Consider the following 26,964-nt stretch of genomic DNA (forward strand, 5'->3'; position numbering starts at 1 on the left):
TGTGAAAAACGTCAGGCTTTATTTGCGCAGTAGTTGCCGGTGCGAGGCCTGTTTAATATTATAGGCAAGTAGTCACAGCAAGGTCCCAGCCTTACAAAACGTAGCAAAATAGTTCACGCACCTGTATCCATATCCAAAACCATTACCGACGTCACAAAACCAATATATTTAGCAACAACCAAACTAAGCACACCGAATTCGACGAACTGCCAACCAATACAATATCAAGGCTAGTAGCAGATACAGCCCATAGTGCTAGTTTAGCAACAACCAAACTAAGCACACCGAATTCGACGAACTGCCAACCAATACAATATCAAGGCTAGTAGCAGATACAGCCCATAGTGCTAGTACCACATGAGCACTCCAGCGGGATATGGTCCATGAACATATGCATAAGCGGCATAGTAGTATATTAGCGTTATGGGACAAGCAAGAAGCAACGATAGGCCGGCAAGTCTGCAATGCAGGACGCTTGTCCCACGCATCTCACTCGATCGGTCAATGTGAACAACTCGCCCATGAAAACTGCGCATCTAAATTCAGCATGCGCGGACGCAGGGTCACAGAAGAGAAATATCAAGAACATCGTGCTCAATGGTCGAATCAATCGCACCGGTGCATGCCCGCAACTCTGTCGCACAAACGCGGAATGTACCGACACCGAACTTTGAGAAATCCATGAGCTAAAGCGAGGGTGAACGACAGATATATCACTAAATCTGGGGTCTGCTAGACGGACAGGCAGGACCGGAGTTTCCTAAGGTTCGGAAACTCGTTGCACTCGAACGCGCCCGTGAACTCGACCATGTTGAGCAGCGGCAGCATGCAGCGCAGCCTCGACTCCACGATGCCTTCGCTGCCCACGTCCGAGCTGCAGACGAGAAGGCAGAAGCGCCGGAAGAACGTGCGCTGAGCCACCGTCCAGGCTTCGTGGTAGCCACGACGGAAGCGCAGCGGTTCGTAGTCCTTGCGCATCACGGTGTGCGCTATCTTGATGGCGCGCGTCAGCGAGAACAGCTCGAGAGCGTCTTCGGGATGCAGCGAGCGCAGCGTGGTTCGGAGCACGGACTGAGCGGATTCTTCCGCGCAGCTGATAAACTCGTCGACGTTGCCGTCGAACCAGCGCGCGGCGGCATCGCCTGCCGAGGCGGAAGGCAGGCCGGCACGGAAGACAGCCTGCGCCAGCAGAACGCCCACCGAGGCAACGTCGAACTCGATGGGCACGCGCGTCGAGTAGATAAACGGTGGACGCCGCAGGGCGGCCGGAAGCACAACCGTGTTGAGGACCTTGGAGTAGACGACGCGAGCCGTAAGCAGGAAGGAGCTGGTGAGCACGTCGACAAACGAAGGCGGATCGGCCAGCCGCCGCATTGTCTCCGCAGTCTTCACGTCGATGTAAAGACTGGGGAAGTCGCCCTGTGCTTCGCTGATGTTCAGGCCGTCTAACACATTTGGAAGAACGCTTAACGACGTGTTGTGCTCCAAGAGTTGGACGTGGCGCAGTGCGGCGATCGCCCGCTCTCGGTCGCCAATGGTCATGCCATCTATGGGCGGCCGCTGGGCAGACAGTTCGCGGACACGGCTGAATATGGCATCAACGCGCGACGGCTCTGTCTTGTTGCTGTGCGACAAGTTGTTGAACAGGTTCGACCAGAGCGGAGGCAAAGCATCCTGGCTGGCGCCGAGGCACGTCCTTTCCAGCTCGTCCTGTCTGTCGAAGGTGAAACGCTTGAGGTAGTAAAACTGGCCTGCCTCCATCAGAATGTGAATAAAGATGTAGAGGAGTCCCAATGCGAAGTTCCGTCGGAAGTACTCTACCGTGGACTTTATAGACTCAAACCCATCGCACATCACCGTCGACGCCTTGGTGAGCTGGAAGCTTGGGGACGAAAGCAAGTTGACAGACTCAATCCAGTCGTTTCCGCCCATGAGTTCACCCAAAGAGTCAATATTGGGTGCGCTCAGAGCCGTCGTACCATCAGCGGCGCTTTCGTTGGAGTCTACCATGTCATCGAACGCCAGAAGCGCGTCGACGGTGGTCTTCGTGTCGTTGCTGGGAATCTGGGGTGCGAGCGGAAGGGTGACTGCCACAATTTCCATCAAGAATTCCACGAATGACGGGCCATGCTTGACGTCGTTGAGCTTGCGCGCCAGGCTTTTAGCCCGCGACAGATAGAGGCTTGCGTTGCCGTGGTAGTCGACCAGCGCGACGCTGAACAAAGTCGACACGCGCCTCATCAGGGACAGCTGGAGCACTCTGCGCAGAACTGCTGCGGTGTCCGTCATGGTCAGCACGGAAGTGTCGTTCCGGAAACGCTCCACGAGACTAGATGGTGTCATGGCATACGGCAGGGTCGGGAACATGCTGCACGCCCTGCGGGGAAGGTGGCGGCCCGTTACAAACTGATTGGCCGCTTGTATAACGGCATTGCACGTGTTGTATGGAAGAATGCCAAACGGAAGGCAGGAGAAAACAAATTCTGGTGTTTTGTATGCCAAAACTCCGGTATGATTACGCAGCACGCCGTATAGCGGGGGCGCCGGATTAATTTTGACCACCATGGGGTTCTTTTAACGACACCAAAATTAAGCACGCGAACGTTTTCCCATTTTGCAGAGAAAAACAAAATTCTAGACATGTATAATAAATACTGGCTTGCTTGGCCGTATAAGAGGTGATATGGCCAATATAAAAATGTAGCTGATACTTCACACAAACGTGTAACAGGAAACGATGCGAACCAGACAGATGATTCTAGTGGTCTCTAGGAGTTGGAGCATAAGTAAATGTAGATATCGTGAAGAAAGGCTCATGCCCTTTATTTTCCAAATCATTATTTCCAACCTTCTACTCACGCCCTTTTGATCTAAGTATCAGTTATTGATGTCACTGACAGCCAGGAAGTGTACCTGCAAAAGTGGCGAGGGTCAGGCACATGTGTGCGGAGAGTCCGCATGCCCGATCATCATCTGCTAGGCTATTCTATGCTGTCGAACCGAGCCCCTTCTGCTTATGAACCCATCACTTGCAACTGCCGACAGTAACCGTTGTGATGACGCAAGAGCCACGAGATATCTTTTAAAAGCAGCAGATGGGTGTTACACGTGCTCAAAAGCACGTGCGCGCATTTGCTCATATGCAGATAAGTAGGATAGGTTATGCTGAGTATGAATGGTTAGCTCGGACAAGAGGATGCTCTGCGCTCCTACGCTAGATATTCTTGCAGCCGTGCTCAGTGACACGGAGCTCATCGACGATCATGTCGGTCGACGCCCCCGTGAGATTAATTACTTGGGGAGCTGAACCTATGGACACAATGGAGGCGTCTCACTTCGATTTAGGTATAAAAGAGAGCGAGTGGCTATTAAGTTTGTCTTCTATTAACTGCAGAACTTTCAAAGAGATTTGTTCTGCCCCGGCACCTGTTTTAGGCAACAAGTGCTCATTGTGCGCCACGGTGAAGAACTGGGTGGCTGTAGGTTCAAAATCGAAAATTTTAGCACTGAGAACGAGGATTGCACTTGAAAACCTCCTGTCGCCACTGTTCGAGAAAATACTGACTAGGTGCATAGCCTAATGACGAACGGCGGATATCCGCCATCCGCCAAGACAGAAGTGGTCGACAAATCGCAGCAATGTGTAGGCTTACTGATCAAAAACGTGCTGGACACGCGAAATGGTTTCCGAAACATCTGAACCCTGGCCAAACATGCGAGCGCCTCATTGATTCGCAAGAAATTTGTACGTCTTTGGCAGTACTGTGGCATATTAAAGCGAAGATTTCATTACCTCTTCCTCCCAATTTCAGGTTGCTGTCTTGCCGAGTAGAGAACGGTTTGGGCCAGTGGTTATGTGCCCGAATAAACAACTAGGGTCATTCGATATGTGCCAACTGCATTGTATTTGCATAATTAGCGTTACATTTGTGCAAATTAACGCCCAATTTGCATAATTTAGTACAAACTGTCATGTCATTTGAGTTACGCTTGTAACTTTTGCTTTAATATTTCCGCAAACATTAAAGAAAGCATCGCTTATCATCACTTCCAACATAAGCGTGGGATCTACCATTTTTGTTCTCGATATGCCAGAATGCACGAGACCCGGATTTATTTATATGACCCATAGCTGAAGAAGAAATCGCAAGGAATGTAGGCGCAGCGACTTTCCGCGTTCCGAGTAGCTTCGGACGCAAAGGGCAGTAGGCATGGCAATGGCGTCTGTGTGTTAATGCTCTCGCGTTAAGGCCCCCGTGTCGCAGGAAAATCCGGTGTCAGCTCCGGCGCCGGGCATCCTGTGAAAACTGCTGTATATATTTAGGTTCATGCCACGCCTTGCTATATGACATGCAGTATATGCGGGTTATATTGCCCCACCATTCTATCACTAGAGTTGCTCACGCCTTGTCTTACATTCTTGACAAAGTTATTCCTTGGAATTTTTGAGAATAACAGTCCACAAACAAATGCCATGAAACAAAACACTGACAGCGCTTGCCTTTTAGGTTAAATCTTTTCAGGGTGAAATATTAAAAAGCCAAACGATAACAGAAACCTGAAAATGGTGCAATTTTGTGGCGCTGTTGCGCACAACCTTCGGGATCGGCCCACGCAAGAGGCCGCGTTTCTGCCAGAAAGCTCGCCTTCGTGCATAGCGTTCACCGACAGCGCTTCTCGGTAAACATTGCGGTTACATAAGCTGCAGTTGCCAGGAAGCGTGAGAAGCAGTCAGGGATCTTTGAATGCTATCGCATTCCACTCCAAAAGGCGAAGCAGAAGCGTCGTCCAAATTTTCGAAAGACAAACGGGATAATTCTCGTGAACTACCAAGAGTAAAAATAAAGTATCATCATAGGGCGTGACAGTTCTGAAGCTCAGAAATGATCTGAGCAAGAAACACTATGGCAAATGCTTTAGTAGTTGCCCCTTGAGGAGAATGCCTCAGCACACGCCGCCAGCATTTCTCAGCAGCAGTTACTTAAATTATGCTCGTCGCTGCTCAAGCATACTAAGCATTGCCCGGATCTGGCCCCTTCAGGTTACCATGCCTTTACATTTAAGGAAACAGCTGCACGGTACCGGACTATCAAAAATTGAAGATGCCATCACAGCTGCAGATGCTTGGTCCGCTGCATAAACTTGTCAATTGAAGTGGAAAAAATCAACACTGTTCGGAAAACTGTTGACATCCAGTTAGAAAGGGAATGTATATAGAACAAATTGTGTCGCCGCTGCCTGCCACTGTCGTCTCATTAAGTAGCTAAATAGTTAGCACAACCTTGTATTCCCTTAGTCGGGACTTTGGTATGGCTCCTGAGTGTTGCCCTATGGTTTCATCATCGGTTTGGAATTAGTGTCTTCTAGAAAAGCAGCAGAGCCGGGCGAAGTAGGATCAGGAAAGTAGGCTGGTTGCAGCAGTGCTGCTACTGAGCAGTAGCTACGTGATTTCAACGGCCGTGTTAAAAGCTTTTATTTGTTCTTTTCTGTTGGTTCGAGATGCGCTTTTGTGTCGTGTGGCAAAACGTCCCCACTAGTTCCACGCCGATGAACGTGCTGCTGACTGTTCTCCATGGCAAACACACATGACAGATGGTGATAAATATGATTCCGCGAAGAACTAACAATCCACTACGCAGCTTCTGACGACCACTGTTCTCTACACTAACTCATCTTAATAAATATATAATAATAATAATAATAATAATAATAATAATAATAATAATAATAATAATAATAATAATAATAATAATAATAATAATAATAATAATAATAATAATCAGCCTATTTTATGCCCACTGCAGGACGAAGGCCTCTTCCGTGCGATCTACAATTACCCCTGTCCTGCGCCAACCGATTCCAACTAGCGTCTGCCAATTTCATAATTTTATCATCTCACCTAGTCTGCTGCCGTCCTCGACTGCGCTTCCCTTCTCTTGGCACCCAATCTGTAAACCTAATGGTCCACCTGTTATCTAACCTACGCATTACAGATGGCCTGCCCATCTCATGTTTTTCTCTTAATGTCGGTTAGAATATCGGCTATCCCCGTTTGCTCTCTGATCCACGGCACTCTGTTCCTGTCTCTTAACATTAGGCCCAGCTTTATCCGTTACATCGCTCTCTGCGCGGTGCTCAACTTGTTCTCGAGCTTATTTGTCAGTCTCCAAGTTCCTGCCCCATATGTTAGCACGAGTAGAATGCATTGATTGTACAGCTTTCGTTTCAATGATAAGGGTAAGCTTCCAGTCAGGATCTGACAATGCCTGCCGCATGCACTCCAAGCCATTTTTATTCTAATAAATATCGACCTGCTCCGATTTTTTTTTGGTATGTTCTCAATTGTATATTTTATTTCACCAACTGTAATTCTGGTGTATATTTTTGAATTTTTGTTCACATAATTGAAATTTACATGTCGCTGTGTCCCCCCTTATGTAGTGCCTTCGGACCTATAAAAAATAAATGAAATGAAATGAATTAAGCTTCAAACTTTCGCTCAACAGGCCACACACACAATTCGCTTCTTTGGAGTCAACATGTCCTACTAAATCTGCCGCAACATAGCGCGTGCATACGACCGAACCTGAAAATTTGTCTCAAAGAGGTGATGGGTCAAAATTCCGATATTTACTGGACCTCCCCCAAGACATCGCACATACTCATAAGAGATGGCTTTGACCAATTGGCGTCGTGGGGAAAGAAAGCTGCAAATAGCGGCCAATGATAACAATACTAATGTGGCAGTTCCAACGGTTTCTGCCGCGACAGTTGCACTTATGACAAAATTAAGAAAAAAAAATTAAGGGGAGGAGCATCATTTGGCAAACGTGAAGCTTGGGAGATTTAGCAAGGTATTAAAAAAAACGCATTGGTGGTCCTCAACGTACGATCGGTCATGTCTAATGCAAGTCTGTCGGAAGCATCGCCGAGCTGCCTAATTGGCGCAAATTAGTAAAGCATGTGTTAGACAAAATATCACCATCCAATGGACAAATGTGGCTGTTTTTCGTGCAATTATGATTACTCCTCATTGCCAATCAGAAAGCAAAAAAAAAAAAAACAAAATTCGTCGGGTGCGCCTGGGTGCCGCGTGATGAAAGAGCGAAAGGAAGAGCCTGAAGGCCGGTTGTGGACTCGACTTAACTCTCGCCTACTTTCATTCCTTCATGGCCACTCAGCACACATGACACCTGAAAATGCTACTGCACGGTGGCCAGCATAGTGCAACCGCATAACGTGGAGAGACAGGGCGACCTGTAGAACCGGACCGGTCTCGCCGCGACTGCCACGGCGTCGCGGTCGAGCAGGGCCCGCTTGAGCGAGAGGAGCGTGTCGCGCAGCGCCTGGCCGCTGAAGTTCGTGCCACCGCCGAAGTGGCCGGTGACCCAGCGGCGGCAAGCGTGCCAGAAGAAGTCCTTGCAGGGGTCCACGCTGGCGTCCATCAGCATGTCGAGGAACGCGCGCGCCTGGCGGCAGTCCAGGCTGGCGCAGCGCTCGAGGAGCGGCTGCGGCCCCGCCCACAGCACCGCCAGCAGCAGCAGGCAGAGCAGGCTCACCAGGGCCGCCAGACTGCACGCCACCAGCGGCGACACGACGTTCGCATCGGTGAGCGTCGACAACCGCGAGAACTCGCGGAGCGTCGTCGAGCCGACTGCGCGCGTCGAGCGGGAGGAAGAGCGTCGTGAATCCGTCAAATCGATGCACTGGCGACAGCAATCGCAATTCTTGTGTAACCGCGGGCTGACAAGAAACGCAAGACTGACCAAAGTTGTTCCGCAGGTGGCGACGCTACGTCCTTCTTGGCCGCTTCGATGAAGCGCGAGATAATATGCCGCATATGAAGGCAACAATGGAGGCTCTAAGTAATCTGCGTTATGTTTAGTGTAGGTCTTTGTGGTTTTCGACACTCAGGTGTTTTCACTACATCCGTAGTACGCGGGAAGCTTCCGAAGCCACGGGGGTTCGATACCACCGGTGCAGCACAGTCTCTCAACACCCATTGAACTGCTCAAAAAGATGGATACGAGAGCAAGACATGCGTCGGCTTCGAACTGCGATTTTTTTACTAGGTGCGTGGAATTCGCACAAGGTGGTGAAACAGCAATTCGAAAATACGAGAAACACTTAAAGGACCGGTTCAAATAACAAATTTATAAAAAAAAGGTAAGCTCGTGCATGTTCCGCGAGGTCTAATGCTATAGTTCTTGGGGATTTTATTAACCGATAATTTGCCACCAAAATTATCGTTGAAAAATTTTCATAGAACACACTGTGAGACCTTTGCGAGAACCCCATGAACGTTTCATTTCAGATTATTTTTCTGTGGGTGGTATTTTGCAGCAATTTTTTTTAGAACCGCAGTATATCATACGCACTGAATTCGTGGTCATAGTCGCTTTCCACGAACCGACGATTAATTCTTTTGATTTCGGCTGCTCCCTTCACTTCGTAGTCTTGCGTTGGCGCCGTCTCCCTGCCTCTGCCTTAGCCCGATGAAGAATAGCCTGCATCCACCTTCTCCCCTTTTCCTCTTATCTGTTCCAGCGTGCCTAACCCTCCCTTCTACCTTTTCTCAGTGATAACTCACAACGCTGAGTCCAACAAAAGTATGACATAAATACTAGCTCTTTCTCTGGTAGTATTATAAATGAGGCGTTTTTCTGCCGCCACCTTTTGCAAACGATGCACCTTCGGCGCCATATAGCGACTTCTAGGCAAGCGACCTGTTCGGAAGCCCGGCGTTTACGCACTACTACGGCTTGGCTGCATGTGGCGTCGCTGTGCTTCCGCTGCCGCTGCAGCGGGCTCTGGCAAGATTCTCTGGCAGCATAATAAATGACATATTACGCTTGCTGGCGCATGCGCATTGTGTCATTCACAGTACTTTTGCAATAGACCACCACAAAATAAATTATGCGCACCAATAAACCTTCTGTTGGAAGTTAGCGCTTATCTTCGTCTCGTCCTCGTTCTGCATCACCGACTCGCCCCATCAAACGCCCTGCTTAAACGCTCAAGCCACTGCGCCACTGCTATGGTAGGTGTGATCTACCTACTCCTACACGCATACCTTCTTTGTTCAGGCAGGTTTTCTTATATACATCGACACATTACGCAGTTAGCCTTCAAAGGGCCACTAATTGGAGGCCACAGATAAAATTTAGCAACTGTTTTATAGCGACAGCTGTATATACCGACTTGAGCGTGGCATATATCGTGGGCCAACCACGTCATCACCATAGCAGCAAAGTTAACGTTGCGTAGGAGCTGCACATATAGAAAGAAATCTGCTTGAAGTAAGAATGTGAGATGCTATCCACACTACGTTTGACAACTGAGTTAGCTGGTATGAATTTATGATGGAAAGAAATTCACCGACGATTATGATACTCCCTAATGCGAAATTTGAGCGCAGCTGTATACGTGTTTTCATTTCCCGACAGATTGGCTGGCGAGCACAATCTGTCTCGTGCGCCACGTTGCCTCGAATCGGGAGATCACGAGAGGTGGCGCGGGGGTGATGTGTGGGTGCGATTCACAGCAGCCGCCGCAGACTGACCTCCGCTCATGCAGTGCTTTGTTTCCATACACACGACGCGCGCTACTCTGGCGCTATCTCGTAGTCATAGTTGCTGCAAATACCCGTCTTCCTCGACACTACGCTTTTCTTCTCGCGCTTTCGCCATACCCTCCTCCTCCAATTTTTACCGCATGCTGCCGCTGCACCCTCCTCCTCCATTTTCCTTCTCCATCTCTCTTCGCTAGCGCCGTATTTTACCACGCACTGCGGTCCGCGATCGCTCTTTTCCCTCGCAGTGCTCGTCGCTCGGTTACGCTGAGGGACGCCGACGCCCAAGACAGGAACGGGTGCATAAGAGCTGCGGTCTAAAACAGCGCGACAATTAGGACAAGCACACATGAAAAGACTGAACGACTCAAGCGCTGCTATTCATAATTGCGGCGAGAGCCGATTGGTAACGTATGAAGCAAGGCGAGTGTCCTCCTAAAGAAAGGGCTACTACTCACAGTGCACGGAGGATTTTCGTCTCTGCTGCTCGTCACCAGTCGGCAAGGGCGCATCTTGTGCTACTAGCGGCTGATCGGGAGGTTCCTCCGGGTGGACGGTTCTTTTCGGAGACTGCGCGCAGGCGATCGCGAGTCCTTAATTCACGAAATAGCCGATATGTGCCACTTCAGTGCACATACAGATGTAATAAGACAAAGTGTTCTTCGTTCCAGAAAAGTTTCCTTCAAATCAGGCAATTTACGCTTTATTTTGTGGGGTTAGTGCAGCCTCATACATCTAAATAAATAAAGGGACAGGCATTTCGCCCAGGTTTCATCATTTGTAAGACCCACAGTTAACGCCCCAGCTCGCTCATATTCAGTAATACACCAAGTTGGGCGAGCTTGTTTGTTTTAATAATTGAAGGCCCCTTCTTCTATCTTGTCCTCGTTCCCTTTTCTTGCCCTATTTACATTTGTTATGAATGCTCGCTTTCGCATTTAGTCAGGGCGCCTTCTAGACAAACCTTGAAGTGAGTGTTTTTGGTTGAAATCAACACCGGCATTGCGGACACACGAGCGCTCATGAGGAAGCTTTAATTCAGGTGCTCCTAACAATACCCAAAGCGACGGGGACGTGAAATCATTTTCCTCGGCGCCTACTACACCAATTTTATTCGGTTTGTTTTAGTTAAAATAGAAGTTAGAAGTCTGCGATTGTAGTAGATCTTTATATAGACAATGAATTCCAAAGAAAAAAAAAACTGATTGAAAATGTTCGAAAAAGAGAAACTGAACCATAACATTTACAACTATAGCCCAGCAATAAAAGATCGATATAAATTCTTTTAACACGGTACAGCATAAAAATTATCACAATATATACAGCACTCTGAAATATACCACTTCATTTCGAGTGGGACTTTTGCAAAGCCTTTGTAAACATTGTAACAATAGTGCGCAGGCTGTAAACTTACATATACTATTTGTGTGCTTCATACGCTCTAAAAGATATCGTTTCCAACATTACATCTGTTTTCTTTTTGTGCAGTTAAGGAGTGGTAAATTTTTGCGTGTAAGTTTTTCATAAACGTATTAATTTTCGACAATATTCGCAAAAAATTTAAGGCAATATATCAAAATTTAACTTCCGTCAGCCGGTCCACCTTCGCTTTTTTTCGAAAGTGCAACAAATTTTATTCAAATTCAAATCTGTTCAGCATTTGTGCAGTGACAGTATTTCCGCCATTCACATGTACTTAAATAGGAAAATCAGAGTTCTCCCTGATGTATAGCTCCCTCTTAAATCGTTTTCGCAATACTATAAGGGCACTGCAGCCTCCTTGTGATTACTCTAAATTCAGGCATGCCTCATAATCGGAAAGTGGTTTTGGCACGTAAAACCCTATAATTTTTTTTACTCTAATTTCAAAGTATTTTTCTTTCTTCGCTTTAGTATTTCATTTGCGGCCATTTCATACGAGCTGACAAGAGCGTCTCACATTCCAAGGCTGTGCCTATGACAGCCACCGGCGCAGACGGCTCCGGGCTCGTTTTCGCCGCTTCGCGTTGGAACGCCGCCGCCGGGAACTGAAATCCCTACTCCATGCAGCAACCATTGAGTTTTTATAAGCTAACGGTCACCCCAGTTGTGGAGACCCTGATGCGCTCTAGAAAAAGCAGGACAGCACGCTTTGGTGTGCTTTTACAGATACGCTACTCGAAACTCCCCGCGATTAACAGCGCGTTATAATTGGGCGCGTAAATAACAGAGTCACCCGCCGTGGTTGCTCAGTGGCTATGGTGTTGGGTTGCTAAGCACGAGGTCACGGGATCGAATCCCGGCCACGGTGGCCGCATTTTGAGGTGGGCAAAATGCGAAAACACCCGTGCACTTAGTACGTTAAAGAACCCCTGGCGGTCCAAATTTACGGAGTCCCCCACTACGGCCTATGGGGTTTTACGTGCCTTTGGCACGTAAAAATTATTTTTTTAGCTGAGTGAGTCACCCACTGCAGCAGCAAAGTGGCTATGGCGCGGCTCTCGAGGTTGAGGGCTCGATTATACGGCCGTGGAGGCCGCATGCATTTTGATGCAGCGCGCACGTGTATACTTAGATTTAGGCCCAAGTTTAAGAACCTCAGGGGATTATGGTAGATGCTTGGGCGAGTCGGTCGTGGTTCATAACGGCGGTGTTTGCGTAGTGCACCAAAGTAGGAAAGGAAGGACAGAGACGAGTAAAGAGCGCTAGCTTCCAACTGATCTTTATTTGCGGACAAGCATAATATATATGCGCGGTAAACAAGAAAGCAAACAGAAAATAGGGGTCGCAGTTAAGCCGAGAAATAACAGAATCGGAGTACATTCACAAACTAGGTGACCGCTGCGTAAGCACCCCTGCCATTGCTTTGTGACGACCTGAGAGAAATTACCTGGTCGAGCGCAGGGCAATCGTGGCCACGTGAAGTGATTTCACTTATCAATGATGTGCTGGTTCTGCGTATCCCCCCCTTTTCTGTGTGTTTTCCTGTTTGCCACGCATATATATTATGATCGTCCGAAAATAAATATCAGTTGGAAGTTAGCGCTCTTTACTCGTCTCTGTCCTTCGCTCGCTACTTTCGTGCGCTATGCAAACACCGGCGTTATGAACCCAGGGCTTCAATCATATTTTGTTTTCAGTACGCAAAACTCCAGAATTCAATAATTTTTCTTTTAGTCTGGCGAGTCGTGGTGGCTACCGGACGTCGACTCGCATACCGATGGATTGCGAACTTACGCCATTTCACGTAAAGAGATGTATTCTATCGTGCACGTACTTTCGCGCTTCGTTACAACGTCAAGTATAAAAAGAACAGCCCTTCCCTTACAGGAAAATGGGGGTGAGCGAAGCTTGCCCTGCGTGCACCTGACCTTCCTCACGGTTAAGTAACCCACAGGTAACGGTGCCGGATTGCTTCGACCTCCCGCTGCCTCAGCTCGTGAACTTGTTTTGTTACTCGCGGACTGCCTGGGCGCGGGCGGCTGTAACGGCTGGATCGGCCCACCGACGGCGAGCCCTTTCACGGGCGTGTTCTCGCCACCGCTTGTCGAAGTCTGCCTGTTCATCGGGGGAACGGACAGCTCGTGGCCGTCCCATCCGTTTTCCGAGACTGAACTGGACGGAAACAAAGCCGGCGCTGCGCGTGCGAAACCATTTCCTGGCCTTTCCCTCACTGGCGGAAGCGAAACAGCTCTGATTGGTTGCCCGCGTGGCGTGAGCGCGCCTATGCAGCTGGAATCCTTGCTAATGACTCACGCTCCGGCGCGGTCGCAGCTGTCAGCTCATCAAATCGCCCTTTCCCGCAGCTGCTCTGCTCAGGGAGCACCCGTTCTTTTTTTTTTTTTTTCTGCGTGACCAAGACAACATTACCAAAACTTCGAAGCCAATACAAGCTTCGCATGAAAAACTAGGTCTTCAGCAAGTCCTGAGCAAGCTGGATTGTTCCGACCTGACGCACTTGTCTATAGTGCGGGAACAGTGCGTATACTCCTGGATGCTTTTGCATCGGGCACGAAAGGTGGCCGTGATGTGCCAGACTGTGGATATACTGCGTGGCTCTAAAGTTGCATCACCGGCTCAAGGCGCTGCACAGTACCACACTAGCCGCGAAGAAAATCCGGCGTCGGCGTCCAACGTCAGACGTCGTTTCGGCAAACCTTCGGACCACGCATCCAACCACGCAGGCCCTCCATGTAGCGCAAGGGAGTTACTGAATTCATTGAATTTTTCAAGTTAAAATATGCGTCCGAAAAATCGTGGAGTACGGCTTACACACAACCTACAGACATGATGCCATTGGATTTTAATTTTAATATACGACAACACAGAATTCTGTTACGCGGGAACTAAAAAAAAGAAACCATTCACAAAGTGTCCATGGCCTCCGAGATTTGCGTGCGCCGGCCCGGGCAAATCTCGAAGGCCATAAAGTGGCGTGCCCGATTCCTTGCAACACCTGCAGGCGGCGCTCGCCTCCGCAACCCACCGCCCCGTTCCGAAAGGGGCGCTCAAACATCCATCCATCCATCCATCCATCCATCGCGGCCCACGCGAGAAAGCACGCCTTCGTGCATAGCGTTCGCCGCCAGCGCTCATCGTAAACATTACGGTTACATATGCTGCAGTTGCCGGGACGCGTGAGAAGCAGTCAGGGATCTTTGAATGCTGAAGCGTCCTCCCAATTTCGCTCAACAATTTTACATCTACTGCCATTATTAGGTACCGAAATTCGCCCTCAGTCAGAAGTGCCTTGTGAAGCACATTGCGAACGTTTCATTTGCCTGTGACCTTCTCTAACTAAATGTGTAAAACATTAAATTTTGCGATTTTACGTGCCAAAACCACGATCTGATTATAGGACACGCTATGGTCGGGGACTCCGGATTAATTTTGAGCATCTAGGATTCTTTAACTTGGACCTAAATCTCAGCACACGGGTGCTTTTGCATTCCGATCCTATCGAAATGCGGCCGCCGTAGCCGGCAACCGAACCCGCGACCGCGTGCTTATTATTGCGATAGCAATTATATTGACACGTGTACTTCTTTATCTTTATCGGGCGACCATTTCTCACCGCCTAACAAATGTTATCACACAACGCAGGACGCGCCTGCATGTAAAAGAAGTTTCTGGGATGTTATCGATGGTTTCGTCCACTGTCTTTCACAGCAACTTGTGTAATCTGATTGCATGTATGCGCGACGCGAATAGTGTAGAACTTTGTGGAAGACACGCGGGTCCCAGCGGTTACTGTGGAACATTCGACGACTGATCTATACAAGCCGACGCACTTGACCCGCTGATCAGATTTTCGACGTTCGCCGACCGTGTTCGCCGCTATCGTTGTGCTATAAGTGTAGCCTGTTTTTGTGGGCACAGGTTCGCCCAATAAAAGTTAGTTTTGTCTTTCACAGTAGTGCTACTGTGTTCTTCAACGTCACCACCACGTGACATCTGGTATAGGTGCTTTTCGTTCATGTACCGGACGCCCCCGACAAGCCGTGATCCAAGCCCGGACCGCAAAGAGAACACCAACGTAGTCCCGCGGACAGCTGCCCGCGGAGCACGGGCTTCTACCTGAGAAGACCAAGAAGATTGTGGCCAAGGCAACCCCAATGGCAGCCCCAGCGTCCCTCATCATGCTGCAGCAGCCCAGGGAGCCTGCGACGTTCCGCGGTTCAACATTCGAGGACCCGGAAACCTGGCTCGAAACGTATGACAGGGTCGCTGCATTTAACAGCTGGAACAGCGACGACAAACTGCGACATGTCTTCTTCGCATTGGAAGACTCCGCCAGGACGTGGTTCAAGAATCGAGAAGCCACCTTAACGACGTGGGACCTGTTCCGAAGCAGCTTCTTGCAAACATTTACAAGCGTGGTGCGAAAAGAGCGAGCCCAAGCTCTACTAGAAACCAGAGCGCAGCTGCCAAATGAGACGATCGCGATTTTCACGGAGGAGATGGCCCATCTTTTCCGGCACTCCGACCTAGAAATGTCGCAGGAGAAAAAAGTCCGCTTCCTGATGCGGGGCGTCAAGCAAGAACTTTTCGTCGGACTTATTCGTAAACCATCGAAGACTGTAGCTGAGTTTTCTGCAGAGGCATCGACGATCGAGAATACTCTGGAGATGCGCACATGGCAATATAGCCGCCAGGGGCTCACGCCGCAGTACACCATCCAAGGACTGGGTTCCGACGACCTTCAAGAGACCATCAGGGCCATTGTGCGCGAAGAACTGCGCAAGGTCCTGCCTTTGTCGCAGCCTCAAGTGGCCTCGATCGCCGACATCGTGAAAGATGAGGTTAAGCGATTGCTTGGGGTTCCTGAGGTGCAATCTCAATTACCGCAGCTCCAGCCAGAAGCGATGACCTACGCCGCCGTCGCACGCCGTCAAGACCCCCTCCACGACCGCGCCAGGGCCATGTAACGCCGCAGTTCCGTCGTCCGCCGCCGCCAGCACGCCCACCCGTCGTCCAGCGCACCTACGCGAGGAAGACGGACATTTGGCGAGCCCCCGACCACCGCCCGCTCTGCTATCACTGCGGAGAAGCCGGCCATGTGTACCGCCGATGCCCATACCGTGACTTGGGACTGAAAGGGTTCGCCGTCAACGCGCCGCGTCCACAGCTTGGGGAGCGCCCACGTGACGTCGCCGATTACCTAGCTGCCACTCAGTGCAACTCTCGAAGACCGTCCCGTTCGCTGTCACCAGGCCGCTACCTGTCGCCGCAGCGCCGTCCATACACTGGCCCAGCCCGGAGCCGGTCAGTGAGCCCATATCCGGAAAACTAAAAGCAGCAACCGATGGAGGTGCGGTTGTTGTTCGTCGAACTGACGAAGATCCTCCGCCGCCGACGAAGACGCCCAAGAAACTACCTCGACGACATAACGACACGCCGCCGTCCCGATGAAGTGTGAAAGCAAAGAATACGACGACGAAAGACGACCTGACGACGTCCCATACCAGCCACAGGTCAACGCGACACAGTCGTGATCCGACGCCAAGACCTAACTGTAACGCAAGACAAAGAACCACCGACCTCGACGTGCTTCTCGACGGCCACGCAGTCACCGTCTTAGTCTACACAGGGGCCGATTACTCCGTCATGAGTGGACACATCGTCACCCAGTTGAAGAAGGTTAAGACTGCATGGGAAGGCCCTCAAATTCGGACCGCTGGAGGACACCTGATTACGCCGACTGGAATCTGCACGGCAAGAATTACCATTCATGGCCGGACTTACCTTGCCACCTTCGTTATCCTCCAACAATGTTCACGCGACGTCATTCTCGGCATGGACTTCCTAAACCAACACGGCGCAGTCATCGACCTAAAGTCGAAGTCGATAACCCCGTCTGAAGATCAAGTGATACCGCCGGCGAGCTCTCGTAGTCACCATGCCTTCAGCGTGCTCGAAAGTCAAGTCAGCATCCCGCCTCGCCCCAGCATTGTCATTTCCGTTGGCACCAAAACACCTACCGACGTAGAAGGCGTCATCGAGGGTGACCAACGTCTACTGCTAGACCGTGAAATTTGCGTCGCAAGAGGGATCGCTCGACTCCACGGAGGGAAAACGGAAGTGATGCTAACCAACTTCAGCCAAGAGTTCAAGCACATCAGCAAGGGCACGACAATCGCGTACATCGAGTAAATTGTGGAAACGAGCAATGCCTTTGTCCTCTCAGATTCTGCCGCATCTACCCCGCCGACCATAGTCCCCGAACCAGACTTCGATGCAAATCCAAGTCACTCCATGAGCAAGCAGCACAAGCTCAGAAGTCTTCTCCGACGATACAAGGACTGCTTTTCGACTTCATCGAAGATTCGACAAACACCAGTTGCAAAGCATCGCATAATAACCGAAGAGTGCGCTCAACCACTCCGCCAGAGCCCTTACCGAGTTTCGACGCGAGAATGTGAAGCTATTAGGCAACAAGTCGACGAAATGCTCCGCGACGACATCATCCAGCCGTCGAAAAGCCCGTGGGCATCGCCTGTTGTCCTGGTGAAGAAAAAGGACGGAACCCTACGTTTCTGCGTCGATTATCGTCGACTGAACAAGATCACGAAGAAAGACGTATACCCCCTTCCACGGATAGACGACGCATTGGATCGGCTTTGCAACGCTAAATACTTCTCGTCGATGGACCTCAAGTCTGGCTTCTGGCAAATAGAAGTCGACGAGAGAAATCGCGAAAAGACTGCCTTCATCACGCCAGACGGCCTCTACGAGTTCAAGGTCATGCCATTCGGACTGTGCTCGGCGCCCGCAACGTTCCAGCGCGTCATGGACACGGTGTTAACAGGATTGAAGTGGCAGACCTGTCTTGTTTACTTGGATGACGTCGTCGTCCTCGCCGGAAATTTCGACGATCACCTTAGGCGGCTTGTGACAGTACTAGGGGCCATCAAATCATCAGGGCTCACTCTGAAGCCAGAAAAGTGCCGCTTCGCTTACGATGAGCTTCTGTTCCTAGGCCACGTCATCAGCAAATCCGGAGTACGCCCCGACCCGCAGAAAACAGCTGCCATCGCAAAGTTCCCGCAGCCCATCGACAAGAAGGCAGTGCGTAGATTCCTTGGCATATGTGGCTACAGGCGCTTTGTCAAGAACTTTTCACGCATCGCTGAGCCGCTAACGCATCTAAAAAAATTTGATGTTGAGTTCAAATGGGAAACGCCGCAGGCCGACGCATTTCAAGAACTAAAACGACGCAGGCAGTCACCGCCGGTACTTGCACATTTCGACGAAGACGGCGATACCAAAATCCACACTGACGCCAGTAGCCTAGGCCTCGGTGCCGTCCTAGTCCAGAAGAAAGACAGACATGAACGGCTGTGTTGTGTTACGGCAGCAACTGCGCATTTCGCGACCGTGCACAAGCGGAACTGACGATCGGGGTTCAATCTCGTGCACCATACACGTAGGAAAGCGGGGAGGCAGCGCAGGAGGGCGCGGCTTCGACGCCGCCAAGTACGTACTTTGCACGGCCGCGCGCGATCGCGCATGCCGTGTCTCGAAAGGGACCTGCAGACGGCCCATACCTTTGCGCATGCTGTGTTCTCGGCGCTCTTGCGTTGAAAGGACAGACCGCACGAAGGTCAGTTCGTCCGCTGCTGCTGCCGCGCTTGCCTACACCAGCGTTCTGACTGCTAGTGTCCGCGCTCAACGAGTGGGGTGTGTTCATGTTCGCTTGTGCGCGCTGAAACCATGCTTGTTCATTCATTTAGTAAGCGAATGTTTCCAAGTTTATACGGCCAATAAAACTACTATTTTTACGTCATACAGCTGTGTACTAATTTGCTATCGCAATCATTGCTTCGCCTTTCGGGTGAAACTGCGTCTTTTTATTACTTGACGTATCTCAAGCTTCGCGCGTTTGGAGAAGCGTGCGCCGCTTGGCTGATTGGTTCACGTGGATTTCGATGGCGAAATAGCGCAGGAAAAAGACAGAAGGAATATGCACAAACCACAAAGCGCTGACTAAGAATTGGAAGGTTTATTGCGATATAAATAAACTATTGAAGAGCTCCACCCTCTTACAGCGTCGAGCTTCTAACTCGCGAATGCACGAGGCACGAAATATTTTCGAAACGTTCACGCCATATGAATGTGCCGAACGCAAATAAACATTGATAACGGCACGCATCGTGCGGTTATCGAATCCATGAAAATGCACGTATAGCACACGAAATACAATATAGATGATATGCATATTTTAGCATTTCACGTTGTAACACATTATTTGGGTTTGGTTTAGGGGGATTTTAATTATACAATTCATTTATGTTTACCCTGTTATTTATTTCCTAAACTCGAGAATTTGTATATATAGAATCATAGTCAATCTGTATTATTTTTGTATATTGTATATATTTCTCTTGTATTTAGCGCTACTAATCTGTTCAATTTTATTTGTATGACATGTTCGCCTCCATACTGCACAAGTAACATTGATTTGATGTGATGCCACCAATGTGTTTCATATTACGTACCACAGTGCCGAATGCCAATAAGAGCGGGCCATTTGTCAGGCCTGCGTAGCCTTTTGCTCCTGCTCCCATTTCTGCAATAATAGCAAAATAAACCTTCACCTTCACTAACGTGATATGTACGATCAACGTGGCCCACCTGAATTTCCATAATGCGGCGACGGTCATTTTTATTTTTCGTTATTAGGCTTTCGTCATTCGCTCAATAGAAGCTGTAACCCGGCTGTCACCGAGATCGGCCACTCAACGAGATGGATTGATAAGATAGGAAAAGAGTCTGAAAAAAAAAAAGAACTTGCGAAATACGTACGGTCCTAGGGGAATGGGGAATATTCTTCCAACGAGAGCTAGGGTTAATACATATTTGTGACGATTCCTTTCATTTTCTGTTGCTTTTGCTCTTCATGACTGGCGGGCACAAAACAAAGTCCCACCATCGCAGGATCCGCCACTCGGCACTAACGTTCATGAGAAATAATTAACACCCGGTCAAAGGAAACATTCTTACAAAATACGGTGGAATTTTGATTCCTCCTGCCTAGGAGGAATAATAATTCAGTTGAGCTTACCAGCTCCCTGAAAAAGCTAATCAGTCCTGCGGAAGACCACAAGGTGGAGAAACGTTCATGAAAGGAAATTATGCCTGCTTTCCAACAGTACAGAAGGCGAATGCTGTGTGCCCGATCAGAAGGCATATATATACATGATGGAATATTGCGTTGCGAAGCAATACTTTTGACAAGGGCGCAAAGAGCTAAGGCATTAGACACCCATGGACCGGCCAACTTATTTACCCATTCATCCACCAGAGAAATACATATTGCCACACTACTCGAAATCTCGCAGCTAACGCGAGTGAATCGTGGTTAAACTGGCTAGTTGGGGCAACTTCATGATGAACAAGAAAACTACCAGACTGTGTGGCCTCTCTGTGTCCCCTGCTATCGATAACAGAGAGAGGTAGATACGGGCCGTGATCAACTGAACTTTGCTTCGCACAACGTTGTCGTCAGCGCTGTTTACTTGGCGAACATTATGATAAAGCGAGTGGGCAAGACTTGGCCGACCTAACCGGGGAGATGAGCTGCACGAGTCGCGTTTGTGCCGCCCACTCACCGTGGCTATGCGAACCTGGTTGAGCACGCGAACCAAGAGCGGAGATGAAGGGGCGCTCCTTGGTTTTTTCTGCTGATTCATGGGCGCCAGTGGCCGCTTGACCTGGCTGCCGCTGTGGTGTCCGCTGTCAGGCTCGCTGTTGCCGCTGCCGCCGCTGATCACCACCTTGTTGGTGACAACTGCCATTGCCGTATCAGCCGGAGGCTCTTGTACCTCTTGGCTGGGCTGGGCCTGTGCTTCAGTTGTTCCTTGCACTGCATCCAGTAAGTCCACCTCATTGAAAGGACACATATTTTTTATATTAACCGTGCGTAGTACAATGTGTTGCTGTTCAAGAGCTGTAATTAGAGGTGTGGACGCTAAAATAATTCAGAATGTAAAATAAAACGCGAATTATATTTAAGATAACCGTAAAAAATAAGGAAGGCGTGATCGCTGTAATAACCTTATAAGCGTTCATTTGAATGCTGATAATGTAATACTCGCACGTTGAGTGTTAAATAAGGGTGTCGAAAATATTGCGCTGAAACCATCGACTATGATTGACAAATGTAAACAAAGCGCCAAACGCTTCTAGCATTTGATTAAAAAAATGTATGCACACGATTGGCATGTGCGTTCCTATGTTGGTGACTGCGCCGAACTTCACTAAGATCGTGATTTATTTCATTTCTATAGGCTTGTCTCCAGTGGTGCAGAGTTCGGGCCTTTGTTGACGATGGCTGCATCGACAACAAGACCTTGATGTAATGTCGGCTGCATACTGACACGTCTACTTGTTTATCTTTCTCGGGTGACTGATTTTTCACTGGCTAAATGTTACGAGTTATCGCTCAGCGCAGGTCACGCCTGCATGTATCGGAAGTTTCTCGAACGTTATCGATGGTTCTATTCGTTGTGTGTTGTCACCAAACCTTGTGTAATCTGATTGTATGCGCGACGCGAATTGTGTATATAGTACTTTCTGGACTCGTGCTGCTGGATCCATGTTTTGTGGATACAAGTCCACCAAATAAAAAGTTAGTTTCGTCATTCGCAGTTTTGTTACCATGTTCTTGACGGTCACTACAACGCGACAATATTGATGGTACATTCGACAGGTTCCTACCACGCCCCAACTCAGTTTGAAGCGATGCGGAGCCCTCTGGAGATCGCAGTCAGAGAAATTAAGGTTGCCTCAGCCGAACGTGCTAGGTACTGTAGTCACTTCGGGGTGGAGGACGAGAGACGGTCCCTTGGAGCAGACGAAGAGGAAATGAAAAGCTTTATACAATATGTACAGATAGAAAATAGCGTTCAGGTAGCGGCAAGAGCGCACCAGACCTGGTGGCGACTCTCTGAACTAGCAATGGGTCAGTTCTGCCTTAAAACCATTTGGCGACCCATCGTCGGCAGGAACGAGGCGGGGCGGGTGCTGACATCAACTGCGTCGCCTTCCTCTTTTGTCGCGGGAGAAGTCGAAATTGCATATCACCGGACTTCACGGCAAGGGGTGATCATTTCTGTGGAATTTCGAAGGCTGTCAGTGGATTCCTCGTGGTGCTCTGTGCCCTCGAACTCCTCAGTTCGACCTACGGAAAGGGGTAGGCAGTTTCGTGGAACTTTGAAAGTCGTCAGTGGATGTTTGAGCCCAGCACAAAGGCAACCACTTCAAAAGAACGTCGAGGCAACCTTAACAATAGCACATGGGAGGGAGCGCCAGTGGCCTCAATGATAGGCACGTAGTGTGGGCACAGCAGTACTCTCAGAGCAGTCGCAGTAGCCGCGTGATCAAATTTCTGTCCGATCTCGGTCGTGCTCCCAGGTTGAAAGTGGGAGTGCCCCCGAGAGCTCTAAGTAGAAGCACGGCGCTCTGAATGAACCCGCTGAATGTGTTCCGAGTGGTCGATTTTGACCAGATTAATGTAAACCGCATCGCGATAGTGCGCTAGAACTGGTTCATTCAGAGAGCCGCGAAAGCATATTTAAATAAATCCTTGTACGTCTACTGTCAGTTTTATTTGCACTGTGAGTGCTGTCGCTCTTGGACAACTGGCCAGGCTCCCCGATAGTGGCAACAAAGCTAGAGCGCTAAACAACAGCACAGTAGCTAAACTACACGTAACAGCTTCCGACTGAATCTGACCCAAATATATTATTTGCGGGCGAACCCGGGCTACGCAGGGCATATATAGACATAGGTGGGCTCAAGGTGTTCACGCGCGCATTTATATCAGTGGACACACCGCGGCAACACGAGGACAGAAGTCAAGCCGGCAAACCACATAACTTTGTTTTCGCGCTGCGCTCATCAACATGAACGCGTACCAACTCGCCGAAGTTTGTCTCGTCTTGAGAACTTTGAGGACAGGCTACGGCTGGTCGTGGGGGTTATTTTCTGAGTAAATCTTTAGGCGGTCGTCATCTACTTGGCATCCACTATCTCCAGTACCTGTTCGAGCAGTACTGCAGTGCCTGGCGGCCACAGAAGAAAATTGTGCAGAAACCACAGACGATGATTGTCAATGTAAACGAACAGCTGGACGCTTCTGGAAAGTTATTCGCTTTGTAGAAAGCAATAATGCGTTTGAAGGTGTATATTTGTTCTATCGAGGATATTCAGAAAGGGTTTGTTATTTCATGACGTAATTACGTAAATAACATAGACGGTATAGACCGAGTGCTCCAACACAGCATCTAAACATTGAGACACCCCTCTGGCGAAACAGCACGCGCGTATCAAAGAACTATACTTAATATCTGGCCTTCGTCGACGAACGTGCCCTGCAACTTGGTTGCATCGAGACCACGTGTCCTCTGCATCAGCGTTTTTGTATACGGGGTCCGGCCACCATCGACTACTACGAAAAGTTAAATAATTCTTGAATTCTGCATGCCAAAACCACGATGTGATTGCCAGGCACGGCGTCTTGGAATTACTCCGAATGAATTTTGACCACCTGGGGTTCTTTATCATCCACCCAATGCGTGGCACCTCCACGGGCGTTCTTGCATTTCGCCACCGTCGAAATGCGGCCGCCGCGGCCGGGCTTTGACCCCGCGCCCTCGGGCTTAGCAGCGCAACGCCAAAAACGCCACCACGGCGGTCATTACGAAAATCGGCGAGAAAAGAAAAAAGGATATTAGCTAAATCTAAGAAAAAGCAAAAATGAAAACTAGATACAAAAACAAATCAGTGTCGATTTAGCGTAGATGCGGAGAAATGCGTTAGCATCATGTCGCACATCTTTGAGGTCCCGGTTTTATGATTTAAACCGCGTTCACCACATTGCAAAGTGTTGTTCAGGAGCTCACTCGATACACGTCCCGCCTTATCGAGGAGCCATGTGCACATGACGGTGATCAGAAGCAGGCCATCGGCTTTTTTTTTTTTTTAGTCGCATCAAATCTCTAAAATTTGCCCATGGCAGGTAGCACAATTTTAACCCTTGAGCTAAATTACTCGATGAGGCGGCCGTTACTTCAACGAGAAATGGAAATGGTAATTTCTATAATTAACATAATTGCATTAATAATTTTTTTTCATTATTTACTTTATGGCATATATTTCAATCTATGAATTGTGGCTGTGTGTTCCCAAGACACATATACTTGGAAAAAATTTTCAGAACTTCACTAGTTTCGAGATTGTAATTTTCAATGTCTCCAACGAAATGCATTGTGGTTCCAGTTACTCTTGTCCTTCAATGCGTATAACAACGTTTTCCTAAAAACTAAGTGGAATAAAATTGCATTTTTTACAGCAAGTTTGACGACGCCTATCTCGAAACCGGTGCCATCCTCATAATTCGTTCCACGTAAATCTGTCTTGCAAACTGACTAGCTACGATACATACATTGAAATATGTGGCATTAATTATTTATTGAGATCTAATTAGTGCAAATATGTTAATTATTCAATTAAACATTTTCATTTCTCGTAGGACCGCCTCATGGAGTAATTTAGCTCAAAACCTCGTGCAGCAAAAGAAAACCCCTCTGAACTATATGATTAACAGGCAGGACGCGTGTCGAGTGAAGGCCTGAACAACACTTTGCAATGTGGTGAACGCGGTTTCAATGATGTATCCGGGACCTAAAATAGTTACGACTTAAAGCTGACGTTTTCCTCTCGCATTTACCGGTAAATCACCACGGACATTCCCTCCACTTTGGCCCTGCTAACGCGTTGAAAGCGCTAACTGCGACGCAGCACCCGCCTTGGAGCGCGTCCGTTCTTTCCGGTAGTGAGGCGCCCGCTTCGTCGTCGGCGATCAAGGCGTCCAGCGAGGCTAGCCTCTGCGGGTGGCGGCGCGTCTTGGAGTCGCGCTTCTTGGCCCGCTTTCTGGCCTTTGTCCGCTTGGACAACCGGGACTTCTTGCCGGCGGCGCCGGGGCCTGTGGTGGCGCTGAGCGCCGCGGTGGGCCCCAAGCCGCTGGACGACGCTACAGCCGCCGTGCGGTCGCTGTCGGCGGACTTCGCGTGGGCCTCTTGCGGCGCCCCCGGGGACGACGATGGCATCGAAGGGGACGGTGCTGGCATGACGCCGCGCTCGGTTACGGTGCAGCCACCACAACGCGCTTCTTCTTCTTCTGAGCTCGCGTGTGCAGCACGGGCTTGAGCTGTTCGCTCGTTCTTTGCGTCTGCTAGCATTGGCCAACAGGCGGTGGATCAACTGTGACAGGCACAGCCGACGAAGGAATCGGTGAATCATAGAGCAAAGCGGGATGAATACACTAGAAACAGTGATTCTGTCATTAACACGTGATGACAGTGATAGTGAAGAACAAAATAATAAATAAACTAGGTTGTCTAAATGATGGCTTTCTGTCCTCTAGAATACATCGGGGGTGGGATCGAGAGAGAGTGACGAGAAAGTCACACTTGTGTTATGTCGTGCATAACGCGTGCAAGCCACTTGACGAAGTTCGCAAGGAAGGGAGAACATGTGCCAGAACTAGTGCAGCCCTTAGGCCCCTTGAGCTTGAAGGGGATGCCGAGTTCCTGACCTCGCCCCTCGAAACAGTGCAAAGCACTGAATTGTTCGTTTTTTTACCTTGACTCAGTAGGTCTGCTCTCTAAGCTACGACCCACTGATTACAGCTCACAAAGAACGTTTTATTTTCCTTCATCCCATTTTTTTAATTAACCGTCGATATTTTTCTAGATTGCCTGCCTTCGTTTTTAATCTCTATACACCCTAGCAGACCGAACGTGCGTAGGTTAACCTCCCTGCCTTCTCTCTCATGTTTCTCTCTCTCTCTGCCTTCATCTTCTAGGACACTTACTATGCGGCTATAAGACCGCAAGACCTGCATTTTTTTTACCTTTTATAAGTTTTTTTTTCTAGTCATCTGCTCACCTTCCTCTTTCATTTCCCTGGAAAGTAGCATGCAGGCGAATATACACCAGCTACCTACTCTGCTTTTGAATAAAGAGCTTTTACACTCTTTCCCTTCCTGTAGATTAAAAAAAAAGATATATTATACGTAAATCTGCGCAAGATGTCATAGGACGGGTTGCAGGCCTTGGGTGCCACTAACGGTACCAAAGGTGTCAATGAGTGAGCGGTGCAAGGGTCCTAACCTTCGCAAGCTGTTCGTGTTTATCGTGCAGCGACCGTGACAAGCTCGCCCGTTGGCCCAAGCTTCTTGCCTGTGCCTAGCGTGGCGACCGTCAGAAGACAGAACCGATGCACCCTTGTTGATGACGGTGACGGCTAGACGCCCGTACAACCAACCTTGCAAGACGCTGCAGGAACCATTTCAGAACAGGACAAGTCCGCTGACTGCGAGCGTGTCTCGCCGCTTACGGAGCCTACTCAAGCGTGTCAAGGCCAAACATGACGATACGCGATAGTTGTAGTGCTAGCCTAGTTTCTTTACCAGGGTAGTTCTCACCTGAATCACAGAAGGAGGACGGACGGAAAAGCTTTATTATTGAAGCCGATGACACGCTGGTCTGTGTTACGCTTTTGGTATGCACCCTGCAAGGAAATTCTTACAGGTGCTTAAAATAGACGGTCCGCTACTTTTTTTTTAAACACGATGCCTTCATCTGCAGTGACACTTATTGACGCTTGCATTCAGGAATAACGCTGTACAGAACACGAGTGGACAGGGGACACGCTTTCGGGCCTCTCACGCTGTAATCGGGTGAAAAACTTGTTTTCTTTGTAGTTTTATAACGGATGCCTGACATGCAGCAATGTAAATTATTAAAGAATAGCCAGAGAAGTAAAATTTGGAGTAGCATATTATTTGATTTGATGAGTCATCAGTACACCAATACATTCGGCTATTTATTGGATATCTTGCTATATGC

The 26,964-nt window shown here is 49.1% G+C and overlaps 1 protein-coding gene across 1 annotated transcript; it reads right to left on the reverse strand.

Moving 5' to 3' along the window:
* On the reverse strand, positions 1-25,182 carry LOC129384921 (uncharacterized). The gene is made up of 4 exons (XM_055070588.2): positions 24,861-25,182; positions 20,662-20,915; positions 7,258-7,706; positions 1-2,377 (listed from the first exon to the last, which is right to left on the reverse strand). The coding sequence occupies exons 1-4, from the start codon at positions 25,180-25,182 to the stop codon at positions 733-735; spliced, it is 2,670 nt and encodes an 889-aa protein (XP_054926563.1). The 3' UTR covers positions 1-732.
* Positions 25,183-26,964: the final 1,782 nt, after the last annotated feature.

Source organism: Dermacentor andersoni, chromosome 5, assembly GCF_023375885.2.
Source record: "Dermacentor andersoni chromosome 5, qqDerAnde1_hic_scaffold, whole genome shotgun sequence".
Lineage (NCBI taxonomy): Eukaryota > Metazoa > Arthropoda > Arachnida > Ixodida > Ixodidae > Dermacentor > Dermacentor andersoni.

Excerpts from the sequence above, each read along its gene's own strand:
- LOC129384921 (XM_055070588.2), bottom strand. The coding sequence starts at position 25,182 with ATGCCAGCACCGTCCCCTTCGATGCCATCGTCGTCCCCGGGGGCGCCG. Across the intron at positions 20,916-24,860 it reads AAGAACGGACGCGCTCCAAG|TGCAAGGAACAACTGAAGCA; the intron begins GCGGGTGCTGCG and ends TACTGGATGCAG. Across the intron at positions 2,378-7,257 it reads AGACCGGTCCGGTTCTACAG|GGCGTGCAGCATGTTCCCGA; the intron begins GTCGCCCTGTCT and ends CCTTCCCCGCAG.